General features: G+C 40.9%; 4 protein-coding genes across 8 annotated transcripts in view; all 4 read right to left on the bottom strand.

Annotated features, from left to right (window-relative positions):
* Positions 1–3774: 3774 nt before the first annotated feature.
* On the bottom strand, positions 3775–5830 carry ncbp2 (nuclear cap binding protein subunit 2). Its single transcript, XM_003974363.3, has 5 exons — positions 5676–5830; positions 5166–5252; positions 4944–5038; positions 4676–4814; positions 3775–4186 (listed from the first exon to the last, which is right to left on the bottom strand). The coding sequence occupies exons 1-5, from the start codon at positions 5748–5750 to the stop codon at positions 4088–4090; spliced, it is 495 nt and encodes a 164-aa protein (XP_003974412.1). The 5' UTR covers positions 5751–5830; the 3' UTR covers positions 3775–4087.
* Positions 5831–7422: 1592 nt separating this feature from the next.
* On the bottom strand, positions 7423–8756 carry fkbp2 (FKBP prolyl isomerase 2). The gene is made up of 2 exons (XM_003974365.3): positions 8151–8756; positions 7423–7771 (listed from the first exon to the last, which is right to left on the bottom strand). The coding sequence occupies exon 1, from the start codon at positions 8601–8603 to the stop codon at positions 8187–8189; it is 417 nt and encodes a 138-aa protein (XP_003974414.2). The 5' UTR covers positions 8604–8756; the 3' UTR covers positions 7423–7771; positions 8151–8186.
* A 1390-nt stretch (positions 8757–10146) lies between these two features.
* On the bottom strand, positions 10147–17816 carry meltf (melanotransferrin). Its single transcript, XM_003974364.3, has 17 exons — positions 17660–17816; positions 17405–17552; positions 16380–16534; positions 15919–16018; positions 15188–15373; positions 14952–15108; positions 14809–14876; positions 14553–14737; positions 14135–14300; positions 13913–14055; positions 13571–13667; positions 13299–13493; positions 13025–13178; positions 12822–12889; positions 12550–12737; positions 11903–12095; positions 10147–11714 (listed from the first exon to the last, which is right to left on the bottom strand). The coding sequence occupies exons 2-17, from the start codon at positions 17541–17543 to the stop codon at positions 11647–11649; spliced, it is 2262 nt and encodes a 753-aa protein (XP_003974413.3). The 5' UTR covers positions 17544–17552; positions 17660–17816; the 3' UTR covers positions 10147–11646.
* Positions 17817–18903: 1087 nt separating this feature from the next.
* LOC101067056 (discs large homolog 1-like protein) overlaps positions 18904–21166 on the bottom strand; it is a 60967-nt gene continuing 58704 nt past the window's right edge. For all 5 annotated transcript variants that reach the window (XM_011615081.2, XM_029828222.1, XM_029828223.1 and 2 more), the window contains one exon: positions 18904–21144. In XM_011615081.2, the coding sequence (XP_011613383.2) occupies positions 21038–21144 (107 nt within the window). In that variant the 3' untranslated portion in view covers positions 18904–21037. The remainder of the gene's footprint in view (positions 21145–21166) is intronic.

Here is a 21166-nt window from a genome sequence, read left to right as displayed (position 1 = left end):
TCATCCATAGTCTAACTGTATAAATAGTTTTTCAAAGGCAGCTTAGGGAAGAACACTGGATAGCATAAGGTAGCAGCTAGCTTTGATGTGAAACTGCATTACGGCCAAGAACAGGCAGTTTGGACACTAAAATCACAACAGCTTAATTAATTCTCAGATTTAGAGCAAAAAACATTTAAAAAAAGGGAAAAACCACTAAGCCCACCAGGATCACACAGCAGTGTTTAATCAATACACAAAGTCTATGAGCTCAGGAGAAACACTAAAGACAACGACCCAACACAACTGTAATTGTTGCAGGAACAACAGCCTCAACTTGAAGTAAGCCACCACAGAAGAAGCACAATTAACAAACTGCTGGGCCAAGACCAGCAGAGAAGCCACGGGATCCACCGATCCGACGCAGGAGAGGTTTGATTTGATTAATTCATCACAGAGGTATGAAAACTACAAGTCTTACAAAGAGAGGAGGGAAGAAAAAGAGTAAAGGTAGCAAACAGATTTCAGCCGACTGAGCAGCTACCTCGGCTGACGCCGATCTTCAGCGCGTGAGCAGGAGGAACGTGTCTGAGGCAGCTCGGCGGAGGTGCTGAGGCTCTCCAGAAGGCTTCGGCGTATCGAGCGTGTTGTCGAGCATGATATTAGGGCTGGTGCCCCCCGCTGAGAGGGCTGCCAGCTGCTTTGACCTGTGAGCTGCACCCGTCCAGCAGCTGTGAAAGACGGATTCTCTCAGCTGGAACAAAGCTGGGAGCTGCTGTCTGAACAGACAACCCATTTTATCACCAATCATCCTGTTATGAGACGCTTCTGGATCTAAGGTCTGCCTGGTAAATACTAAGTGGTAGTGAAGGGAATGAAATGGCATCAGCCTTGCAGTGGAGAAGAACTTATTCAACGTAGAACTGAGCACAGATATTATATTTTTGAAGTTGTACACCGGACCTGCAATTAGCCGCTAACTGGTGCCGTCGCTGAAAAGCCACGTGCCCGTCGTCCGTGTCTAAAGTCAAGCAGCCGTCCTTCAAGAAGCACTTGGAATTTCACGTGTGCGCGTACGTGGTGTAAATAAATGGCGTGGAAGAACAGAGATCCTGACAGGCATGCCGCGCTTTCTGTGCGGGACACTGGAAAATACCACAATTAAAGCTTTAAAGGGAAATAAATTCTGACAATTAGTCGCTTCTAATCGTGTTATCCCCCAGTCACCCTCAGCCAGAACACAATTTGCTCTTAATACATTTAGCGTTACCTCAGGCAACGTTCGTGTAACCAAATGAGGTTTTTCCCTTGGAATGTAATTTATTTCCCTTCTCATCCTCTCCTACTCAACACTCCCACCCGTGCTATTTTCTTTACGCACTTCCAGCCGTTTTCCAGCAACTATCTTTGATTCCAGCCCGGTGTGATCCGCTCTAAAGGCTTCTGTCACGCAGTAAAAATCAACAGAAAGGCAACAGTGCATTTGTCCAAACAAGGTGGCAGGTGGGAAAGATCTCTGAAAGCTAAATGAGGGGTTCTAACAGCTCCAGCTGGATGTTGGTGTCACCGTCATCACATTCACTGATGTGTTCCTTGCATCATGCCTTGGTGGTGCATGTGATAGTGACTAAAAGCACAGATGATGAAACGCTGTACAATAACATGGAAGGACAGGCCTTTTAAGCTTTGACACCAGCTGCCAGATCCAGTTTTCCTCTCGGTTGCGGTCTTCAGGAACCTCCTCCAGTTTTGGTTGAGTGGAAGAGCATGAAAGTGCCTCATTACCCTCAAATGCTTCCCCTTTGGCTGCAAAGTGTTTTGCTAACTTAGCACTTACACGGCGATGCCGCAGCGTTTCAGGGCAGCGTTTCCAAGCTAAACATCACAGAGGAGGGAATGACTTTGCTGTAATGAGATCCTCCTCATTAACACACATTCTGCACGTTGCGTCGACTGAAATCCTGCCAGTCACTCTCCTCCTTGAAAACAGAGGCAGAGGTTCCTCCTGACGCCAAGAGTGATGTTCGATGATAGACCCATCCGTGCACCAGTGACCTTTAACTTTCATTTAACACCCCCCCCCCCACACACACACACACACACACACACACACACACATTAACTGTGTCATAATCAAACACCCTTTTCTGATGGAACTCTGCTTTACTTTTCTGTGCAACTTTACCCCATTTTTTCTTATTTTGTATTAAGTATTTAATTGATGCAAAGGCTGACTTTGCAAGAGTGTTACCCACAATCTCTTTACCTCACCAACTTGAAAACAAACTGGTTCTGTTATGAGTATGTTTAGTGCAATTCATTTATGAATTAATTCACCATGGTTCTCCACACAAACATAAACCCTTTGAAGCCTCTTCCTGAACATTTAGCACTTTTTCCAACTAATTTGGCAAATGCAAATCAGGATGTTTGACAGGTTTATAGCTGTGGTGTATATTAACAAATAATTTATAGTACATAACCTCCACAAATGAGGATGAAGTGCAGGACATGCAGAGAAAATAAAACGTTAAGGTTGTTCATAATTAAATTACTACACAGCATCTGAGTGTGATGCAAGGGAGCTCGAATTTTGAGACTTTGTTAAGATTATCGTCAGTAACTTTGCTGTCAAAGGTTAAACTAAAAAGTTACTCACTGTCAAACTCTATTTCATGAATCTTAAAACTGCCTTTTAACTTTCTAACTGAGACAGAGAAGGTTTCGCTGTTTCTCCTCCATCATTTCGCAGCCCTTCATTAGCATAATATCACAGAAATTGGATCAGTGGCCTCTGTCTGCGCTCATTTTCACTTGACCCCACTTGAACTTGACTTCTTTGAACCCAGTGATGATAATGGCTAATGTGATATCAACTTCTTTTGGAACAGTCCATGAAAATGGACAAAGCTCTGGATTCTCACTCTCTCTCTCATACACACACACACAAAAGGGGGGGGGGGGGGGGGGGGGGGTAAAGCTTTATGGACAGATTCTTTGTGGTATTCAGTAAGAAATGAAATCTTTTCACAATCCCGTCAGCAGCTGACACCAAAGCTCCCTCCACCCTCATGTGGAGTAAAATGGGGTAATGACGTCACGGTCTTGACAAAGCTCACGGGGATTTGCAGGGGTCAGAGTTCAGCATTTATTACTGCTTCCACCTTTAAATTAAGTCCATACATACACACACACACACACACATATATATAGATATATACATACATACATACACACACACATATATATATTTTTTATAGGTGGTGGTGATGGTGGTTGGGGGGCTTCTGTTCCGGCATGTTTGTCCTCTTCTGCCATCTCGTGGACATTTATCGTCCTTTGCTCTGAGCTGCTGACAGCGCAGAACCGTCCAACACTGAATTTTCTTTATCACAGAACAGACCTTGGATGTGGATATTGTCCTGTTTGGACCAGCCACAACTTAAAACTTTTTATCATGATGAAACATATCTTGAAACATTCTGAGCTACTTTAAAGTATTGATCTTCAATCCTTCTGAATGACCTGCCTAAAAGTGGCAGATGTTACATTTGGAGACAAAATAACCTAAATCTCTTGTTCTGGATCACACACTGGTTGGTTTGATTTTTACAACCAACTTGGAAAACTTATGTGGGGGAAAAAAACAACCTGAGAATTTTAGGGACACAAACCAACGACCCTAATTTTAGACAGGGTAACGCAACCCTAAAAACCTACATAGTCCACTACAAATATAAATTTTGGCACTGTTCAGCAGAACTGACCATTACAAATATATGTACGCTCCACATCAGACCATAAGAAAGAAAAAAGATTTATTCCAAAAGTATATACAATGCAGGGACATGAATTTGATTTAAAGTCAAATAAAACATTTGTTACAATCTGTTCCAAACTATTCTCACGTGACATTTAGAAGGAAAATCATAACTACGATGTTACATTTCATCCCACCAGCCAAACAGTTGGAAAGGTGGACTGAAAAAAAAAAAAAAAGGGAAAAAAACACAGTTGAGCAACAAAATGTGTGGCAGCAGGCTGGAGCACTGATGTAGAACGGCTGAGCTCCCTCGGCGCCGTCGGCCACGCAGACGTGAAGCTCTGCCTAAAAACTGTTCCGTGCTTCTGTGGATCGATGCTGCTGAGCCAGTTTACCGTATCCACCCCGCGCAGGGTCGTAGTCCTGCCTGTACTCATCTCTCACCTACACCAGTAACACAATCACAGAAAACACAGCAGCAAACAGTTAAATACAACAGTGACAGACTGCAGCTAACAAAAACTACAACCAAGAAAATGCTGATTATTCTTATAAATGTTTCTATGAGCACAAGAAAGCACTTACAGTTTTATAAATGCCACATCACCGAGCTCTGTAAAGACCTCTGTTAAACACGTGTTGATATAATTCTGATGTCGTATTTTAGGGAGTAAGAGCAATATTCCTGTTAGTATGTTTATCACGTTCTCACATTCCCTCACAGGAACCGGTTATAAACGATATGGTCAGATTTAATCCCCCAAATACTTGTAAAAATGTCAGCACTACTCTATGGATAAACGGAGTTCACACTTTAACGTCTCTGGTGCATTTAGAGTTCCCCATCACATAAACATACGCATAACTCACCAAGGACAATATTAGTTGTGGAACACTGCTAAAAAAAAATAATGGAAAAAACCTACTTCTTACCTGACCCCCAGATTTGCCACGACCATACTGCCGTCCTTCCTTGAAACCAGCATCCCAGTCTGTTCTGATGATCCGATCATCGAGCCGTGTGCCATTAATGAAGCGCATGGCATTTTCTGCACCGGCTCGCGTGTAATATCTGGTACACCAGGGGTTAGGGACTGACAAAGACTTTTCAACTTTCATAACACGCACACCTCATGCTATAGCACAAACTCTCATTCTGCATGCATCAGATTTTCTTGACATATATTGAAAAAGAGGATACTCTACAAAACAAAACCCACAGGCTGTCTTCTTGACTTTATCCAGACCAATGATGATTCGCTTTACGTCGCCACTTTTTGAAAACAACTCATGCACCTAGATGCCAGTAAAGAAAAAGATACAAAATGACTTAATGTCAAACTGACAGACATCTGATATTGTAAACAAAACTGATCGATCTTGTATTTAGAAAGAAGATTAAATGGACCTAAAGGAATCCTACCTGCTCCTCAGTCGTATAAAAGGAAAGATTTCCTACATATAAAGTGTGTGTTGATTTCAGTAGTTTCTCTTGTTCGGAGCATTTTCCCTGAACACACGAAAAGTATTACAAATCAATTCATTTCCCTAAAGCAGAGTTAAGGAGGAAATAAACTGCAAACTTTACGCGAGTATTTTTATAGAGAGAGCATTAAGTTTATGAATTACTGGACGACAAATTGATCAGTTGTCGTTTTAAACATATGTAACTTTTTTAAAATTGAGGTATAATTTTCCGTCTACACAACATTGTCTGTTATCAAGTCAAGTGACCTGAGGTAACGTTATAAAAGCCATACTTACATCAATCATCATATAATTCTTAAGCACTTCATAATTAGTTAAAAAAAAATCTGATCATTAAACAGCATGTGGGCCGAACGTTGTTTGCTACCATTTGTTGAACGGAAGCGATCAAATATAGTCTTGCACTTTTTAATTTTCTGATATTTGGGTTTACTTGACCACTTACCTTAAAATGTTGATCTCTATATTGACTGATATCAATATAAGAATCACTAGACAATGCGTTTAATATTGAAGACATTGTCGGAAAACACCGCGGAATAGTGCGCTATACAAACGAGCGGAAATCCACATGTACTTCCGGGTCTTTAGTCCGTCTTTTGAAGGAGTCCGTGTGAATACTGAAACATCATTTTAAAGTTACGTGTCCTTAGAGTTACCGATTTTATTGTGTCAGAAACGCGATCATCCCGACCTTTACTTTTTGTCCAAACCTATTTTACTGAAAAAGTCACAGAATTAATCGATATATTCATATACATTTGTGCTCATATGTTTACATACCCAGATTTATTTCGCCATTTGTCAGAGAATATAAATAATAATGAAAAACTTATTCCAGTTATTGTTAGTTGTTGGGTGAAACCTTTTTTTAAATGGTGAAGCCCGTATTTACTCTATTTAAATGAGCAACAGAAACCACCCAAATGACCCTGTTTACATCAAAAGTTTGCATACATCAATTCCTAATGAGTGATTGAGGCTTTCTATTTTCTGAGGTGATAAAGCTGCCCATTCTTTCTTGAGTCCCTGTATATTCTTGGGCTGTCTCCCATAAGATGTATGTTTGAGATCTCCTCAGAGTGGCTCAGTGATTTTGAGGTCAGGAGACTGAGATGGCCACTCCAGAACCTTCACTTTATTCTTCTGTAGTCAATGACAGGTCAACTTGGCCTTGTGTTTTTGTTCTCATGATGAAATGTACAAGTACATCCCATGTGCAGCTTCTGGGCTGATTTTGGGCAGATTTTCTTTCAGTTTACTTCTAACAGGTTGTTGTGGAAATTCTGCAAATTGTGGAACTGACACACCGGAGACTCAGATAACTTGTGTTGAAATGAAGCTTACTGATATCAGGAGAACTGATACTAACACAGCAACAGTTCATTCGTGCAGTGCCAGCACCGATTCTGATGAGATGTCCGCACCGAGAACTATATAAGGAAAATGGAAGGTTACTGGCTTGCGTCAACCATGTATGGCGCCAGCCAGTCCGTCTTTCACTATCCCAAACAGAAGATGCTAACCTTGGATACCACAGAATCCTCTAGCCTGTTTGACTCTTCAGCATTGCTTTGTCTGTAGGAAGACTGGAAAACTAGATATGGTCACTGAGAGCTCAGAAGCTCCTTCAGGACATTGAATGACAGAAAAGTCAAAATCCACAGTACAGTACAATACAGTAGAGTGAAGTAGTAATTTTCCTTCAAATAGGCATCTTCATCTTGCCATTAATTCTGACGATTTTCTTTGTCTTGGTAGCTCACACAGTCCCAAAATGTCAGTGATCCACCTCCATGTTTCACAGTATAGTGTACCTTTAGGCCTTGCTTTCTCTTGTCCAAATGAAACCATAAAGCAGTGGCCAAAAAGTCAATTTTGGTTAATCACAAAGGATTTTGTTCCAGAAGTTTTTAGGTCTGTCTCTGTGCCGTTTGGCATATTGTAAGAGAAATGCTTTTTGGCTGCTGCATAGTAATGGCTTTTTTGGGCAAATATACCATGTTGCTCATTTTCTTCCAAGAGCCTCCTTATTGTGCATCTTGAAACAGCCACCCTGATCAATTCCTTGCACATTGAACATTTTTTCTGGCAGTTGTGGCTAAAACATTTTGTGTAATAATTATATTCTCTGAAATAGCCAAAAAAAAAGGGCTAAACTAAAGGCTTAACTAAAAAAAAGGAAGGAACAATTAAGGTCAAAAATGTAAATTTATTAGAAAAAAATGAAAACAATTACAATAGAGCTATCTGACATGACTAAAAACTACACATTTTTCATAAAGAAAAGATATGAATGAAAATGATTAAACTACAAATTTGGGAGCAAACAGCGGGTCATGTTAAGAAGAAGACAATCAAAATATTGCTCTTCACAGCCCACTAATATGCAGTCATGTGTTTAGTAGACCATATCAAGAAAGTCCAGTTTAAAACCCAGAAAAAAGGCCTTTCATGGGATTGACAAATCTACTTCCAATTCTTCATGTAGTCGTCATCAGAGGTCAGATAGTTCCTCAATGCTGCAGCAGGTCCCGGACCCTGGGGGGAAAGAACGACAAACCTTAACATTGTGGGGATTGTGCAAATAAAGAACTTCAAAGATTTTCTTATTTCTCGTAATAAAAAGAAATCCTTTCCGGCATGCTATTTAATGCCACTTTAATGAGTCTCAATTTAAGTGCTCAATAGGTTAAAATATAATCTTGTGTTCAGAACTTAATTCGGATTTTATGAGGACAATCCGATCCAGTGTTTTATCGCCATCCATTTTTTTTACAGCTTCATCCAACAAAATATATGTCGGGAATGTACGACTTCTTTCTAAAGTACTATTGATCCGTTTTTGACCTCAAGACTAAAAGCGGTAAATAAGGTGATTTGTCAGAACGCACGCAGTAACAATCATGTGTGAACTTACCTTTTGAAAGTTGTATTTCTCGCCACACTGTCATCATTAAAGCTCGGCCCATCGTTCTATGCTCAGGAGCTCTACTTCGAAAATGAGCGTCGCTCCTCCGGGAATCTTTGGAGGAGCTCCGCGGTCTCCGTAGCCTAAATCAGCAGGAATGACAAGCTTCCTCTTCTCGCCCTCACACATCCCCAGCAGGCCCTGGTCCCACCCTTTGATCACCTGGCCTTTGCCAAGGGTGAATGTAAATGGTTTGTCGCGGGAGATACTGCTGTCAAACTCGGTGCCGTCCTCCAGTTTGCCGGTGTAGTGCATATTCAACACATCTCCTTTACGCGACTTGGTGGTACAATGATCCACCCGTTTTTTAATGCCGATCTGCAGCTTCTTCTTCTCGGCTCCCTTTACCGTCACTGCACATAGCGACAGTACGGCGACGGTAAGCAAAACCAAAATACGCATGGCTGCAGTCCCACTATTTGTCAGCTGATTGTTTAACAGGTAAAGCCCGTGTTCTACGAAAGTCGATCAAATGTAATGTCTGACTTCAGTGCGGTGAATTTTTGTATGGAAATCTGTCCCGAAAGCGGAAGTACGTTCATCGTGATCCGGATGTATTTCTTCTTCTTCTTCTTTTTCTTTTTCTTCTTCTTCTCTGGATTTGTATTACTGCCATCTTCAGGTCTTCTTCCCAACTTGTTTCGCCAGCTTGCAAAATCGTTCAAAAAATACTTTCTCCTGACCTAATTTAGTGCCCCAGGGAAGACCCTACTGTATGTCCACATTTGGCTAATATTCCTATTAAAATATCACTTCAATTTTGTTCTCAAATACGCAATAACTTGGCCTTTTGAACGTTATTATAATTTTAACGAGTACAATAAATCAAATTAGCATGAAATTCCACTTTTAACAATCATTTGGAAAAAGATTATAAATGGTGAATGAATAACTCATGGGAGTTCAGAACCTAACAAGGTAAGGACCACATCCAGTCCTGTAGGTGGCAGCAGTGCGCATTAAGTCGCCGGCGGTTCGGGAAGAAGAGAATTGTCGAATACAATGCTAACTTCAGTTTATTCAACGCGTTACGCCATTGACGGAGGCCCAGCGGTCACCTGGTTGAGGTTATGTGAGTTAAGCTTTTATTTATTATGACTTGGATGAGAAATTTGACATATGTGGTACTATAATACGCCTTTGTATGACTTACTGATGGTGAACCTTCGTGTCATTACAGGACATAAAGCGCTGCTGTCCGGATAACTTGTCAGTGTGAGTCCTGTTTCAACAAAATGCTGTCTCGTTTGATCTTCAGCCTTATTAACAACCTCCGCGTCGTTGAGAAGTTGGCGGAGTCTCGGCCCATCCGCAGAGCGGCCCAGATCACCGCTTATGCCATCACCAAGGCTCAGATAGCCGGTCGGGACGCCTCGCAGCGGGCAATGCGTTCACAGACAATCCAGCAGGTCCGAGAGGAGGTCGGCAAAGTGCCCGGTGACCTGGGGCAAATTGGGGGCCGCATCCGGAGGGTCAAAGACACATTTGTGAATGAAGTGAAGGATGGATGGAAGGATGGTTCCAGACAGATCAAGAAGTAAAAGAGCCTGACTGAATGGCTGCAGGACATTTAAAGTAACTGAGAGTATTTCGGACACTTGAAGATAACTCTAACATCTGCAACATCAGTCAGAACGTGGTTTTATCACGGTTTAGCCATGTGGAAATGTCTTGGATTGGTTTGTGTACATCAACCATCTCTAATATTATTGAAATCATATTATTGAATCATCAATGGCCACATGGAACTACAACTAATGCCTAATATATTGATTTGTTCATTGCCTATGTGTTTGTTGTTCATCCCAGATGTTCTGTCACTGAAAATCAAAATTTCAGCAATATTATTATATAATATATAACATTTAGGGTTGATTCATGACACAGTCAAACCAAAGGTTTGTGTTTTAGTGGCCAATAGTATCAGCATTTTTTTGCTGCTGTGCAGAATAAAAGTATTCTTCTATGTGCAATCTGTCACAAACATTGAAAAGACAGTCTTGAAATGATTGCTTTATGGCTGAGGTTTGAAATGAATAAAATTTAAAGCCATACATGAACATTGTTTTGCAGGTTCGCAACCAAAGAAATAACAAATACATGTGATTTTAAATATTTGGGAGGGATAGAAGAACATAGCCAAGTGGTTTACACTGGATTGCTTTATTTTATTTGAATAAACAAGAAAACAGTTCAAGAGAGTTTGTTGTAGTAATACTTATGCAGACTCACTGGCCTGGCAACTAAATATTAGTCATTACGCAATATTTCACAATGAAATAAATCTTTAACAAGAGGCAGAGGAGTTACCGGTATTAATTTCTGACAGTATGAGCCAATGCATATGCACTGATATGGCAGATGACCTTCATATAAAAATAAATCTCTAAACAGGAAAAACATACATTTGAACTCGCATTAATATAAGAAAGGAAATGGCAGCAGTAAGGAAGGAGCTTTTTGGGAAGAGAACATGACACTAATGGTTGTTCCACGTCTTAAATGGTGAATAATCCGACACCCTCCCTAAGGTTACACAGACAAAAAGAGCCTGACAGAAACCACAGGAGGTCCCCTTTCTGTTCTCCCCAACTCAGCCTGGTTGTTACTCATTCACTCTGCATCCAAATACACACATTAAAATGCTAAAACATGAAAATTAGTGAAAAAGCACCAAATTAACAACAAAAACAACAAAAATATTTATCAGTTTGAGCTTGATTAAAGACTATTTGCCACCCAATTGAGGAGATTACATGAAGAAACCAGCCTCTGGACCGACCTCACTCCCTCGTTTCCACAGCATCCTCAGCAGACCTCTGTTTGGAGGCACCAGTGCTCTCTCTTATATGGACTTAACTTATTGTAGACATACATTTTAAACATAGGGAAGTGCCTGCTCCCATTCATACACACAGAGCAACTGGCACCAGTACAGGACAATTATGACGTCTAAGTTTACCAAAGCATTTTGTACATTTTTTGCAAAATTGTCAGTGTGCAACATTACCACACATTTTATTCTGGAAACCTTTTCGCAATGTGAATTTAAAATCTCTTTTCTTTTTAGAAATAGCGTTGTTCTGTCCACTCAGGCAATGTAACCGGTGGCAGCATATGCACTGATATGGCAGCACACCTTCAAGTAAACAAAGTGGCAGCAACACCATTTCTCAAGAGTCATTTTAACAACTCTGTGCAGCAAAAAAAAAAAAGATGAGAGATGTATTCAGCTGCTTCAACATCAGTGCTGCTTCAATCCAAAGGCAGTTTCAACAGTAGAGATTCTCATATATGCAAGTAACACACGATCAGAGAAAAATGCAGAAGTTCTGAAAAGGCAGGGTCGATGAAAAATTCTCCTCTGCAGAAAAACTGGAGATTTGTGAAGGAACAAAGGGACAAGTTGAAGGGATGAGGTGGACATGTGTATCATATTGTGTCTTCACATCCATAGGTTGGTGACGGTGAGGCTGAACAGTGTGATCAGCATCAGGCCCAAGGAGGAAATCGCTAAAGGATAAAGAAAAATTCTAAAATTTACAGGAAAAGTGACAGTCTGATATTTTATGATATAGTTCATTCTAGCAGGTTCCTTAACTCATAATTAAGATATTATAGATACTTGTATTAATGAGATATACTGAACATTTGCTGGTGCTCTTTTACTATTATTGGATTTTATGTAATTATATTGGTACCTGCACCCGATGAGTTACAGTCCATATCCACCAGGGAGTCCATGTATCCCTGGCCCAACCACTCCTGGTAGGTCTTTCTATCGCCAACACCAATGAGGCGAACGGTGGAGTCCTTGAAGATCAAGTCGGTGCCCGAGTAGCCCTGCGAGTCAAACATCTTGAAACCAGGAGCCATGTCGCTTCCAAAATAGGTCTGCAGGAAAGCAAAAGGTCAGGGATGAATGTTTGGAGTCATTTAGCCACACTTATACAAAGAGGACTTCAATGTTTAAGAGGAGGAAGTGCCGCTTGAATGTAATGATGCATTTAAATGGCAAAGTTTTACTTTCTTGCCAGTATTGGATTCTTTTTTTGACTTCAAGACCTGTTCTGTCCTGTTCTGTTCTGAGCATTGCAGACCGAGACGGAAATCCACAGCTCCCATGCTGACCTGTTATTTCAGTCATGCTGTGCTTTAATTAAAGTCTGCCATGTAAAAATAGACTCTGTGGCCATGTGAGCAAGAGCAAAACCTTATTTTCTTTGCGTGTTGTTAAACGGTTAGATTCCAGCTTACATGAGGTGGGAACAAGATTTAACATTTAGCAAAGGGTTGAGAAGAGAATGTTTTCCCAGCCGGCACGTTCCCGATGGCAAAAGAGTCTTACCTGTGCACGGTCCAGAAGTCCATAGATGGCGTGGACGTTGGTGTCAGGGCGAACCATCACAGCATGTGAAGGAACTCTTGCCAGGTGACAATATTTGTACTGCGTCACCTCGGTGCGGGAGCCCTGAGGGCACAGCAGCTGAAAATCCTTCGACTGTAGCCCTGTGGTCCACGACTCCCCAGAGTTACCTGCCCAAATTCACAGTGTCGGCGGGTTTATTTAGTTACTTAAAGGTGCGATACTCCAAAAGGAGCCAGATTTAAATATCTCACCATCAGTGTTTTGGAAGACGGTTGAGTGTTTGACGAAAGCCACCTCTCCATCTCCTGTTGCCAAACACCTGAAAATAAACCGTTTGGATCAACCAAGAGCTTGCAGATGAATGATGGTTTTACAACAAATAGCGTTTTAAAAAAGGCTCATGCTTCAACACATTGGAAAGGACAGTGGGAACCGTCTGCCACCGTTCTACTACCTGAAGGCTCCGTCGTATCCATCGTATCTGTCTTTTCCCTTCTCACACTTATTCTGTCCTGCACTGTCTCCCACACACAGACCACACAGGTTCTCAGGAAACCCGGGCTGGTTGGCTCCTGGCACACAGCTCTGCTTGAAGAAGTCTCCCACAGCTAAGCATTATGGGAAACAGCAAACGGTAGGTATGGTAAGGGTCGGAGATCGACTGCAGAACTCAACAACAGGGCGCTTTTGCCGTCAACCCCATCACACACACCAGCACAGCTACACACCTTGTGGCAACTGACACTGCTGAGGTGTGATCAGGCCTCTCTCCATCAGCGTTGAAACGGGAACGTTCCATCCAGCCGTGCGACCGTACCCAGTGTGACACGACTTACGGCCTCGCAGGTCATCGAGGTTACGGATGTCCTGGTTACTCTTTTTCACCACAGCGATCGCATAGTAGATGGAGCCATCGAGGTCCTCTGGAGAAAAAAAAAGTTAATAAAGTTATTGGTCTATCATTGAAACCTCTTGGGGTCGTCTCTCTGTGTAGTTTTACCTGTGTAGCTCTCGCCTGTAGCAGGAACCAGGCCGTACTCCTTGCCTGCCGTGTAGATGTAACCACCATCTAGCGTGATGGCATCGGCCTCATTGTTCTACACAAAGGCAAAATTGAAATATATAATGGCGTTCAGCCAGGACATCTTGGTAATCGCGACTACATTTGCCGGTACTCTTTTTTAAGTCTGTTATAATGCGCTCAAACTTTGCCTCAGTCTCACCACCTCTTTTCAAAGGTGTCAGAGAGTCTATGGAGACTCGCTTTGCTCTTTCCAAAACAGTCTCCTGAGGTGTTACACTGACCGTTGGGGGGAGAACCGCAATTTGATTGAGCATTTACCTTGATTTTTTTCATGCAGTCGGTCTCCGAGTCGCCGTAGATGCACTTAATGGCTGGAGTCAGGCCTTTCTTCTGGAATTCAGAGCCCATGTCACCACATTTCTGCTGCTCGCCGCTGGACACCACGCACCACCGGAGGACATCTGTGTGTAGGCAGGCAGATGAGTGGGAGGTGAGAAAAAGAAAGTAGCTGGCATACAAAAAAAAGAAAAATGGATTTACCTTCTTTTTTACAGTCCATTGCTTTCATAGTGTTGTAATAGTTCTGACCCATCCACTTCATGGGATCATTGGACTCCACTTCTTGAAACATGGTGGACGATTCAGAGAAGAGTACAGTTCCTCCTCCGTATCCTTCCGAAGAAAAAAACTTGAATTCTGTCTTTTGCTGCAAAGAGGATATTATAGTCAAAAGGAATGTACGACTTTGAATGCTGAGATGTTTCAGCTTCATATGGAAACTGTTCACAACTGTGTTCTTATAAAGTAAGACAACAAGAGCTCGGCAGTTACGTTAGAACTGGAACCAGGACTACGCTCCGTCTCTCGATGTTTTATTTTTATTACTAAACATCTAAAACATTGAGTTTTACAAGACAGAGAAGACAGAGGGTCATTTGTGTGTTGAGTGTTTGCGTACCCGCCCCTCCTCCAGCATGTTATACACCGTAGATGGACTGATGTCATTTTGGACCACGATCCCTCGGAATGGGATGCGGACCAGATGACAGGTTTTCCACTGGGAGACTGCAGCTCTGGTGCCGTCACGACACAACAGTTCATAATCGGATGATTTCAGTCCCTGCGCCCATGCTGGACCCTTGCCTGTGGAAGAAAAGCCCAGTTAACCAACAGCTACACTGTAAAAAACGCTTTAGACTTTCTATCAAACTCACCATCGCTGTTCTCTAAAACAGTGGTGTGTTTGATGAAGGCCACCTCTCCGGCATCTTCGAATAAACACCTAAAGAGGCAGAATTTCATGTTGATAGTGGCTACTTCTGCATGTGAGAGCAGACAAGGCGTCAATATAAGTTACCTTAATGCTCCTTCGTAGCTGTAGTACAACTCCTTGTTGCTCATCTCACACTTGTGCTGCCCCAGACCATCTCCCTTACACAGCTGGCACAAAGATGGAGGGTCGCCCTGCGCTGTTGCTCCTGGCACGCAGCTGGCACTGAAGAAATTTGCCACTCCTGTTGGTGCAAACAAACATTAATTGATCTTAACGTGCATATGGACAATCTGCCATTATGTGCTGGATATGTTCCCCACCCTCTGGGATGTTGCAGCCCATCACAGACATGTAGCCTTGGTCCATGAGGTATCCTATGGGCATATTCCAGCCAGCTGTTCGGCCTTTACCGGTGTGACAGCTCTTTTTTCCTGCCAGGTTCTTGACGGTGATGCCTTGATTTGCTTTCTTCACCACAGCAACCGCATAGTAAGATGCGCCCGTACCTGCGCAAGAACAGGACAGCGTTCAGACTCACCTGCAGCCCCCATCATATGACAGGTAACTGTCAAACAGGAGGCCTACGCGAGTATGTGGTGTGATTATTCAGTCAATATCCACAACTCAGAATGGCATTCCTGCCTCAGATAAAACAATTTGAAATCGGAAACAACTTGATTAAAAACCTGCCGTCAGAGAGGAAAACAATAATGATCGATGTCTTTAGTTTCTTTCCAATTATGGTGGATTAAACCTTGATCGATTGGAATTTCTATGCAACGCTGATTTGTCCTCAGCTTTTACACAAGGTTTTAATTAGATCTTGATACATCTGCAAAAGACAGCTGACAACTCTGCTCTGCACACTTATCTTACAACAGAAATTTGGGATTTAAGCACGTGTTCACTTCAGGATGAGCTTAGTTTATTTTAGCTTATCTTAGCCTACCCTGACAAAGAACTGTGAGTCATGTTTAGTATCAGTGTTAAGGTGTTATTGTGTGTTGTTGCAGGCTAATATATAAGTGTAAAGGATTTTAATCAGTCTTACCGTCACTCTTTGATTCACTGGCAGCGACCTGGATGGAATTCATTTTCCCATGTTTGTAGATATCAGATCCAAACATGGAAAAAGCATCTGCTGCTTTTTTCTGCAGGGATACAAAATGATGACATCGGTGTTGGGGAATTCACACTGACAAACAAATATGCACAATATTAAAATGGTGAATTAGCTAAATATCATAAAACCTTTGATCACCATGAACATTATAATGTTCAGGATTCATTTTACTGCCACTGAAATCACCTATGTTACATTTCTTTATTATGCAATCTAGCTCCTAGAACATTTTTGCAAGGGTAAGCACTGATAAGTGCTGCTATATATTTTATTACTTGTTCCAACCTATCTTTCCATGATGTTTGTGTCTTTGAGCAATGCAATGTTATCAGCTGTAAATGAGACCTAAGTTCTTCAAATATGACATCCAATTAGAACCCAAAGCCTACCTCTAGTTTTTGAACGCATCCCTCAACTGTGACTCCGCTGACACAGCTGACGGAAGGACGGATGGAGGCTTCAGCCAAAGCCTGGGACATCGCTTCACATTTCCTGTGCTCTGCATCTGAGATGGTGCACCATCTGATGCTGCTCTGAGCAAACACTGGCACACAGAAGAAACCAGTTATCTATCTATCTATCTATCTATCTATCTATCTATCTATCTATCTATCTATCTATCTATCTATCTATCTATCTATCTATCTATCTATCTATCTATCTATCTATCTATCTATCTATCTATCTATCCATCCATCCATCCATCCATCCATCCATCCATCCATCCATCCATCCATCCATCATCCATCCATCCATCCATCCATGTACACGACACACATATACAGTATACACACACACACACACACACACACACACACACACACACACACATACACTGACACTCTCTCTCTCTCTCTCTCTCTCTCTCTCTCTCTCTCTCACACACACACACACACACACACACACACACAGACAAACTTCTTTTGAAAATCAATTATGTGTTTAAAAATGCAATGTAAAAGTCATCCCATATTAATTAATGGTTAAATTTTAATAGTTCCAGCATCTTCTAAAATGCTCAAACGCCATTGATACAATTAGGTTATAGCTAATAAATCTAAACAATTATTCATTAGTTGTTTTTTTATTTTAAACAGCTATGAAGTTAAGTGAAAATACATTTGAAAAGTAATAAAGCAGATCAAAAGGTGTTTTTCAATTTATTGTGGGATGGAAATATAAAATAGCAGAAACAATTTTGTGGGGTGCAATGGATCTAAAATTACAGATATATCATATATAATATATATTTTATCGTAATATATATTACAAGACTAACCCGGGACAACTGTTTTCCATGGTCACACAGATCATAAATGGATCGTAAATATTAAAAAGATCATAAATATTTTACATGATTTTAAAGCTGCACATAGAAACATTTACTACAGTATTGACTTTTGAAAACACTCACCAGTTTGTAGTATAAGAAGCAGAGCTCCAGCTGTCCTCCACATGGCCATGTCCTTGTCTCTCTCTCTTTCCTTCCTCCCTCTGGATGAATTCTTCCTTATATCACCGATGTCCAACTTGCTATCTTGAATAATCAGCATAAACTCCTCCTAAAATTGATCACACAGGTCATATATTTTACTGGTTTACAACCTGGTGTTCCATAATGTACCATTTGTGAATTGCAAGACGTGAGCAGAAAGCATGCCTGGCGTACCTGGACTGACACGTCTCTGGTGCGTGGCTGCAGGCCAAAGTCTGGACAGAGAGGTCTTTCAGAGTTCCTGAGCCCCACCTATGCTCTCCTCTCTCCCCACTCCTTCACTTCTCTGGTGGATTTCCACTTATGAGCGAAAGGAAAGAAGGGATTCAGACCAGCACAGAGTAGCCGTTGGTTACTTATTGAGCGTTGTTTGTTTGCTTTGGTGCATCATCAATCATTACCCAGCTAACACAGGAGGTCATTTTCTCACTGTCAGACCATTTTTTCAAGTTATAACAATTTAAGTGACTAGCAACCAGGAACCAGCTGGATGAAGCTTGATTTATGATTTAACAAAACATAATATATAAATATGTGCTGGTTTGTCAGGTTCAGTGAACAGAAACTAGCTGAGCTTCACAGTATGTGAATTTATGGTACACAATGTGACTTTGAGGCAAATATGACATTATGGCAATGTGATGGAGTCATTACATTTGTTTGATTTACAGAAAATGACAGTGTGTGCAGACTGTAACAGCTGATCCTGCAGTGTTCGAGAGTCTCATAAACCACAAGCAATTACAGCCGAAGGCTTGACAGATAAGTAGATCCCGGTTTCTTTGATAATTGACTGCGTTGAACCCAATGCCCCAGAGGAACCCAAGAGACACTGCGAAGCTGTAAATGTTAGAAATGCTCATCCTGAAACTGACATCAGGCAGTCTTGTCATTTTTGAGTTCATGAAGAGAGCCTGAAAGTCTAAAGACGTAATCACCATGTAATCATGTGAGCAGCAGCCATAGTAGCATTTCAACAATGGAAATACTTTTTATTTGCAATTAGGATTTGCCTGCTGCATGTATTTTTACAGTAAACTCATACAAACCTGTTAAAATTAAATATTTCTAATGTCAGCTGGGTCTCCTTTTGAGTTTATGTAGAAAGTTCATATTTTTCTCATCCTTTTCGATCTTTCTTCTTCAGGTTTTGTGCCACAATCAACAGTTCTTCCAGAGGACCAGTTAACTGGTAAAATACAAAGGGGATTGCAGCCCTTCAACTTTATTTGTAAGTAGGATATAACAAAGTATAAATATTTATTTAGCACTATCATTTATTCATTATGGAGAATGTTCATAAAAGCTCAGCGTCTCTAGAACTGCATAAGATAAACAGACATTAAAAAAATCTATATTGAAGGTATAAGAAGGCATGATTATTTATAGCTGCACAATGATGCTCATCAGACCATGGATTTCAGTAAATCTCAATCAAGTTTATTTTTGTACCAAAATAGGCAGTTAGAGCAGGGATAAATATTATAATATGTTAGATATAGATTCATCTCTGTAATAGGTTCTTTACATTGGTGCTTTATTCTAACAGTGGCATGGTCCCCTGGCTAAAACAAACAGCAAGAGTCACACAGAGCCCAGTTCTGCTAACAGAAAACACCACTACAGGATTTATACTGATTTAAACATTTATCTAAACAATCTATGAGGAAATATTAAAACTATGGTCAAAACTGTTGGGGCCTAAGAGCTATTCTGTTGACAGAACCAACTCTCTGGGTGTCTCTGGCCTCCAGTCAGCTTGGAGGAGTTGCCTTAGGGGGTCAAACGTGGAGATGAGAATGTGTGACAGAGTCGATACAGGGTGTGTGTGCGTGTGTGTGTGTGTGTTTGTACAAAAGTCTCTGGTATTATAGGTACGGCTGAAAGAAATTTTCGTGACATTTAAGATTGGCCCCCTGTTTGTGACTTCATGTATTTCATAGCTGTTTCCAACAAGCATAAATATGTCCATCAAATCCTCTACAGGACTTAAGTCCTACCACTCATTTTAGCTTCTGCAACAGTTGAAAAATAGAAAGACTTAACAAATTAACATTGAAACAGAAGAAAAAAGTCATTGTAAAATGATCAACATCTCTGGGGGCCAAACGTTTAAATGTCATTATTTATGTAATGTGGCGTTTTTCTATTTCAAGAGTTAAAAAATATATTAATGTATGAACTGAGATGAATTAAACTGCAACATTTTAATGATGTATAGCTTAATCCAAAGTCATTCGCATGTGCCCAGTTCCATGTAACACGAAAATGTCTTTTAGCGTGCAATTTACTGCTGGTTAAAATGGTTCGACATGTTCACCATGTGTTCACATCAGGGAGTAACGTGCATTACTGAGGTGAAAAATTCTATTCAATTCAGATGTTATTAGAGCTCAAGCATGAAGACATGCTGCAAAAACAGCTTCTGCAGATGGTTAGTTAGTCACACACACATTTCTGTCACAGTAAACATTTAAGAAACCACCTTCATTAGCCTTCTCAACGGCAGTTCTATCACGATAATTATCATGTTGATATTTGCATTAAAATGATCCACTGTTGAATGCTGAAGTGTTTGTTGTGAATGTGGAGATGACAGAAGATGAGAGAAGGCATGAGAGAGGAGAGGGGCACAAACAGCCCTTGAAGGATGAAGATTTTGGGTTAAATCAGACTGAACTGAACTTATTGTTCAGTTCATTTATTGTTTTATGCAGCTTTTACATTTTACATGCTAATTTCTCTGGGAAACATCAGGCGTGAGAAAGTACTCTTCGTTTAGCTTATTCTAAATCCATTCATCTTTCTTTTCCCCTTTTAAATTTAAGCTTTGAGTTACAACTTTGTATGAAATACTAAGTGAATTTGAAACAAGATTATTTTCTTGCTACGTCATAATGACCCTTGACGCCAAAATACTTGGGCAGAATTTATATAAATATATCTTAGTTGCAAGTCTGGCATCAGTGTAAAGAGGACAGGTGGATAAATTTATATTATATGAAAGAAGGTTAGAAAAAAGATATGAAAACAGAGATTCTTAACAGGAGTGATGTCATGAAGTTGAACAGACTAACAGGTTCACGGAAAATAGAGATTCTTTCCCAAAAACATGCTCTTAAAGCTACAGCGTGCAAACGTCTGCCCATTAGTGTGACAATATTATCATTACAAACCCATACATTAATGCATTACCCTTCAATATGAAAACAACAACGACAACAATGATAAGAAGAACAGTAATGAATTAAAATCAATCAATGGTACATGTCACCTTGATCTGAACCACCTCCTTAAACATTAAGGAACAAAACTGTAAGAAGATCCACTAATAGGCTGCCTGGACAAACTTTAGCTCCTCCCATTTCAGGAAGTTGAAGTCCCAGATAGTCCCAGCCTCCTTCCACATTATGTGCTTGTGTAAATGCGTGTCTGATGATGTGTTTATAAGAGACAAAGAGAGCAAGATAGTAAGCAGGCTGATAATAGAAAATGAGAGGAGTAGGACGGGTTGAAAGTGTGATCTTTGTGATTCTATGTGCATCTTTTAATTCAGAGTCGCTCTTTTGTGGGAATCCAGATGTAAGGACCAGACTGCTCCTCAATGACCGTCTTCACCTGTGTGTACACTTCATCCAGAGTCGAACCCTGGACAATAGCTGCAGAGCGACATGAAAAAGG

The sequence above is a fragment of the Takifugu rubripes genome, chromosome 20, assembly GCF_901000725.2.
Source record: "Takifugu rubripes chromosome 20, fTakRub1.2, whole genome shotgun sequence".
NCBI lineage: Eukaryota > Metazoa > Chordata > Actinopteri > Tetraodontiformes > Tetraodontidae > Takifugu > Takifugu rubripes.
Note: the sequence above shows the minus strand (reverse complement) of the source record. Positions and strands in the feature narration are given on the sequence as shown.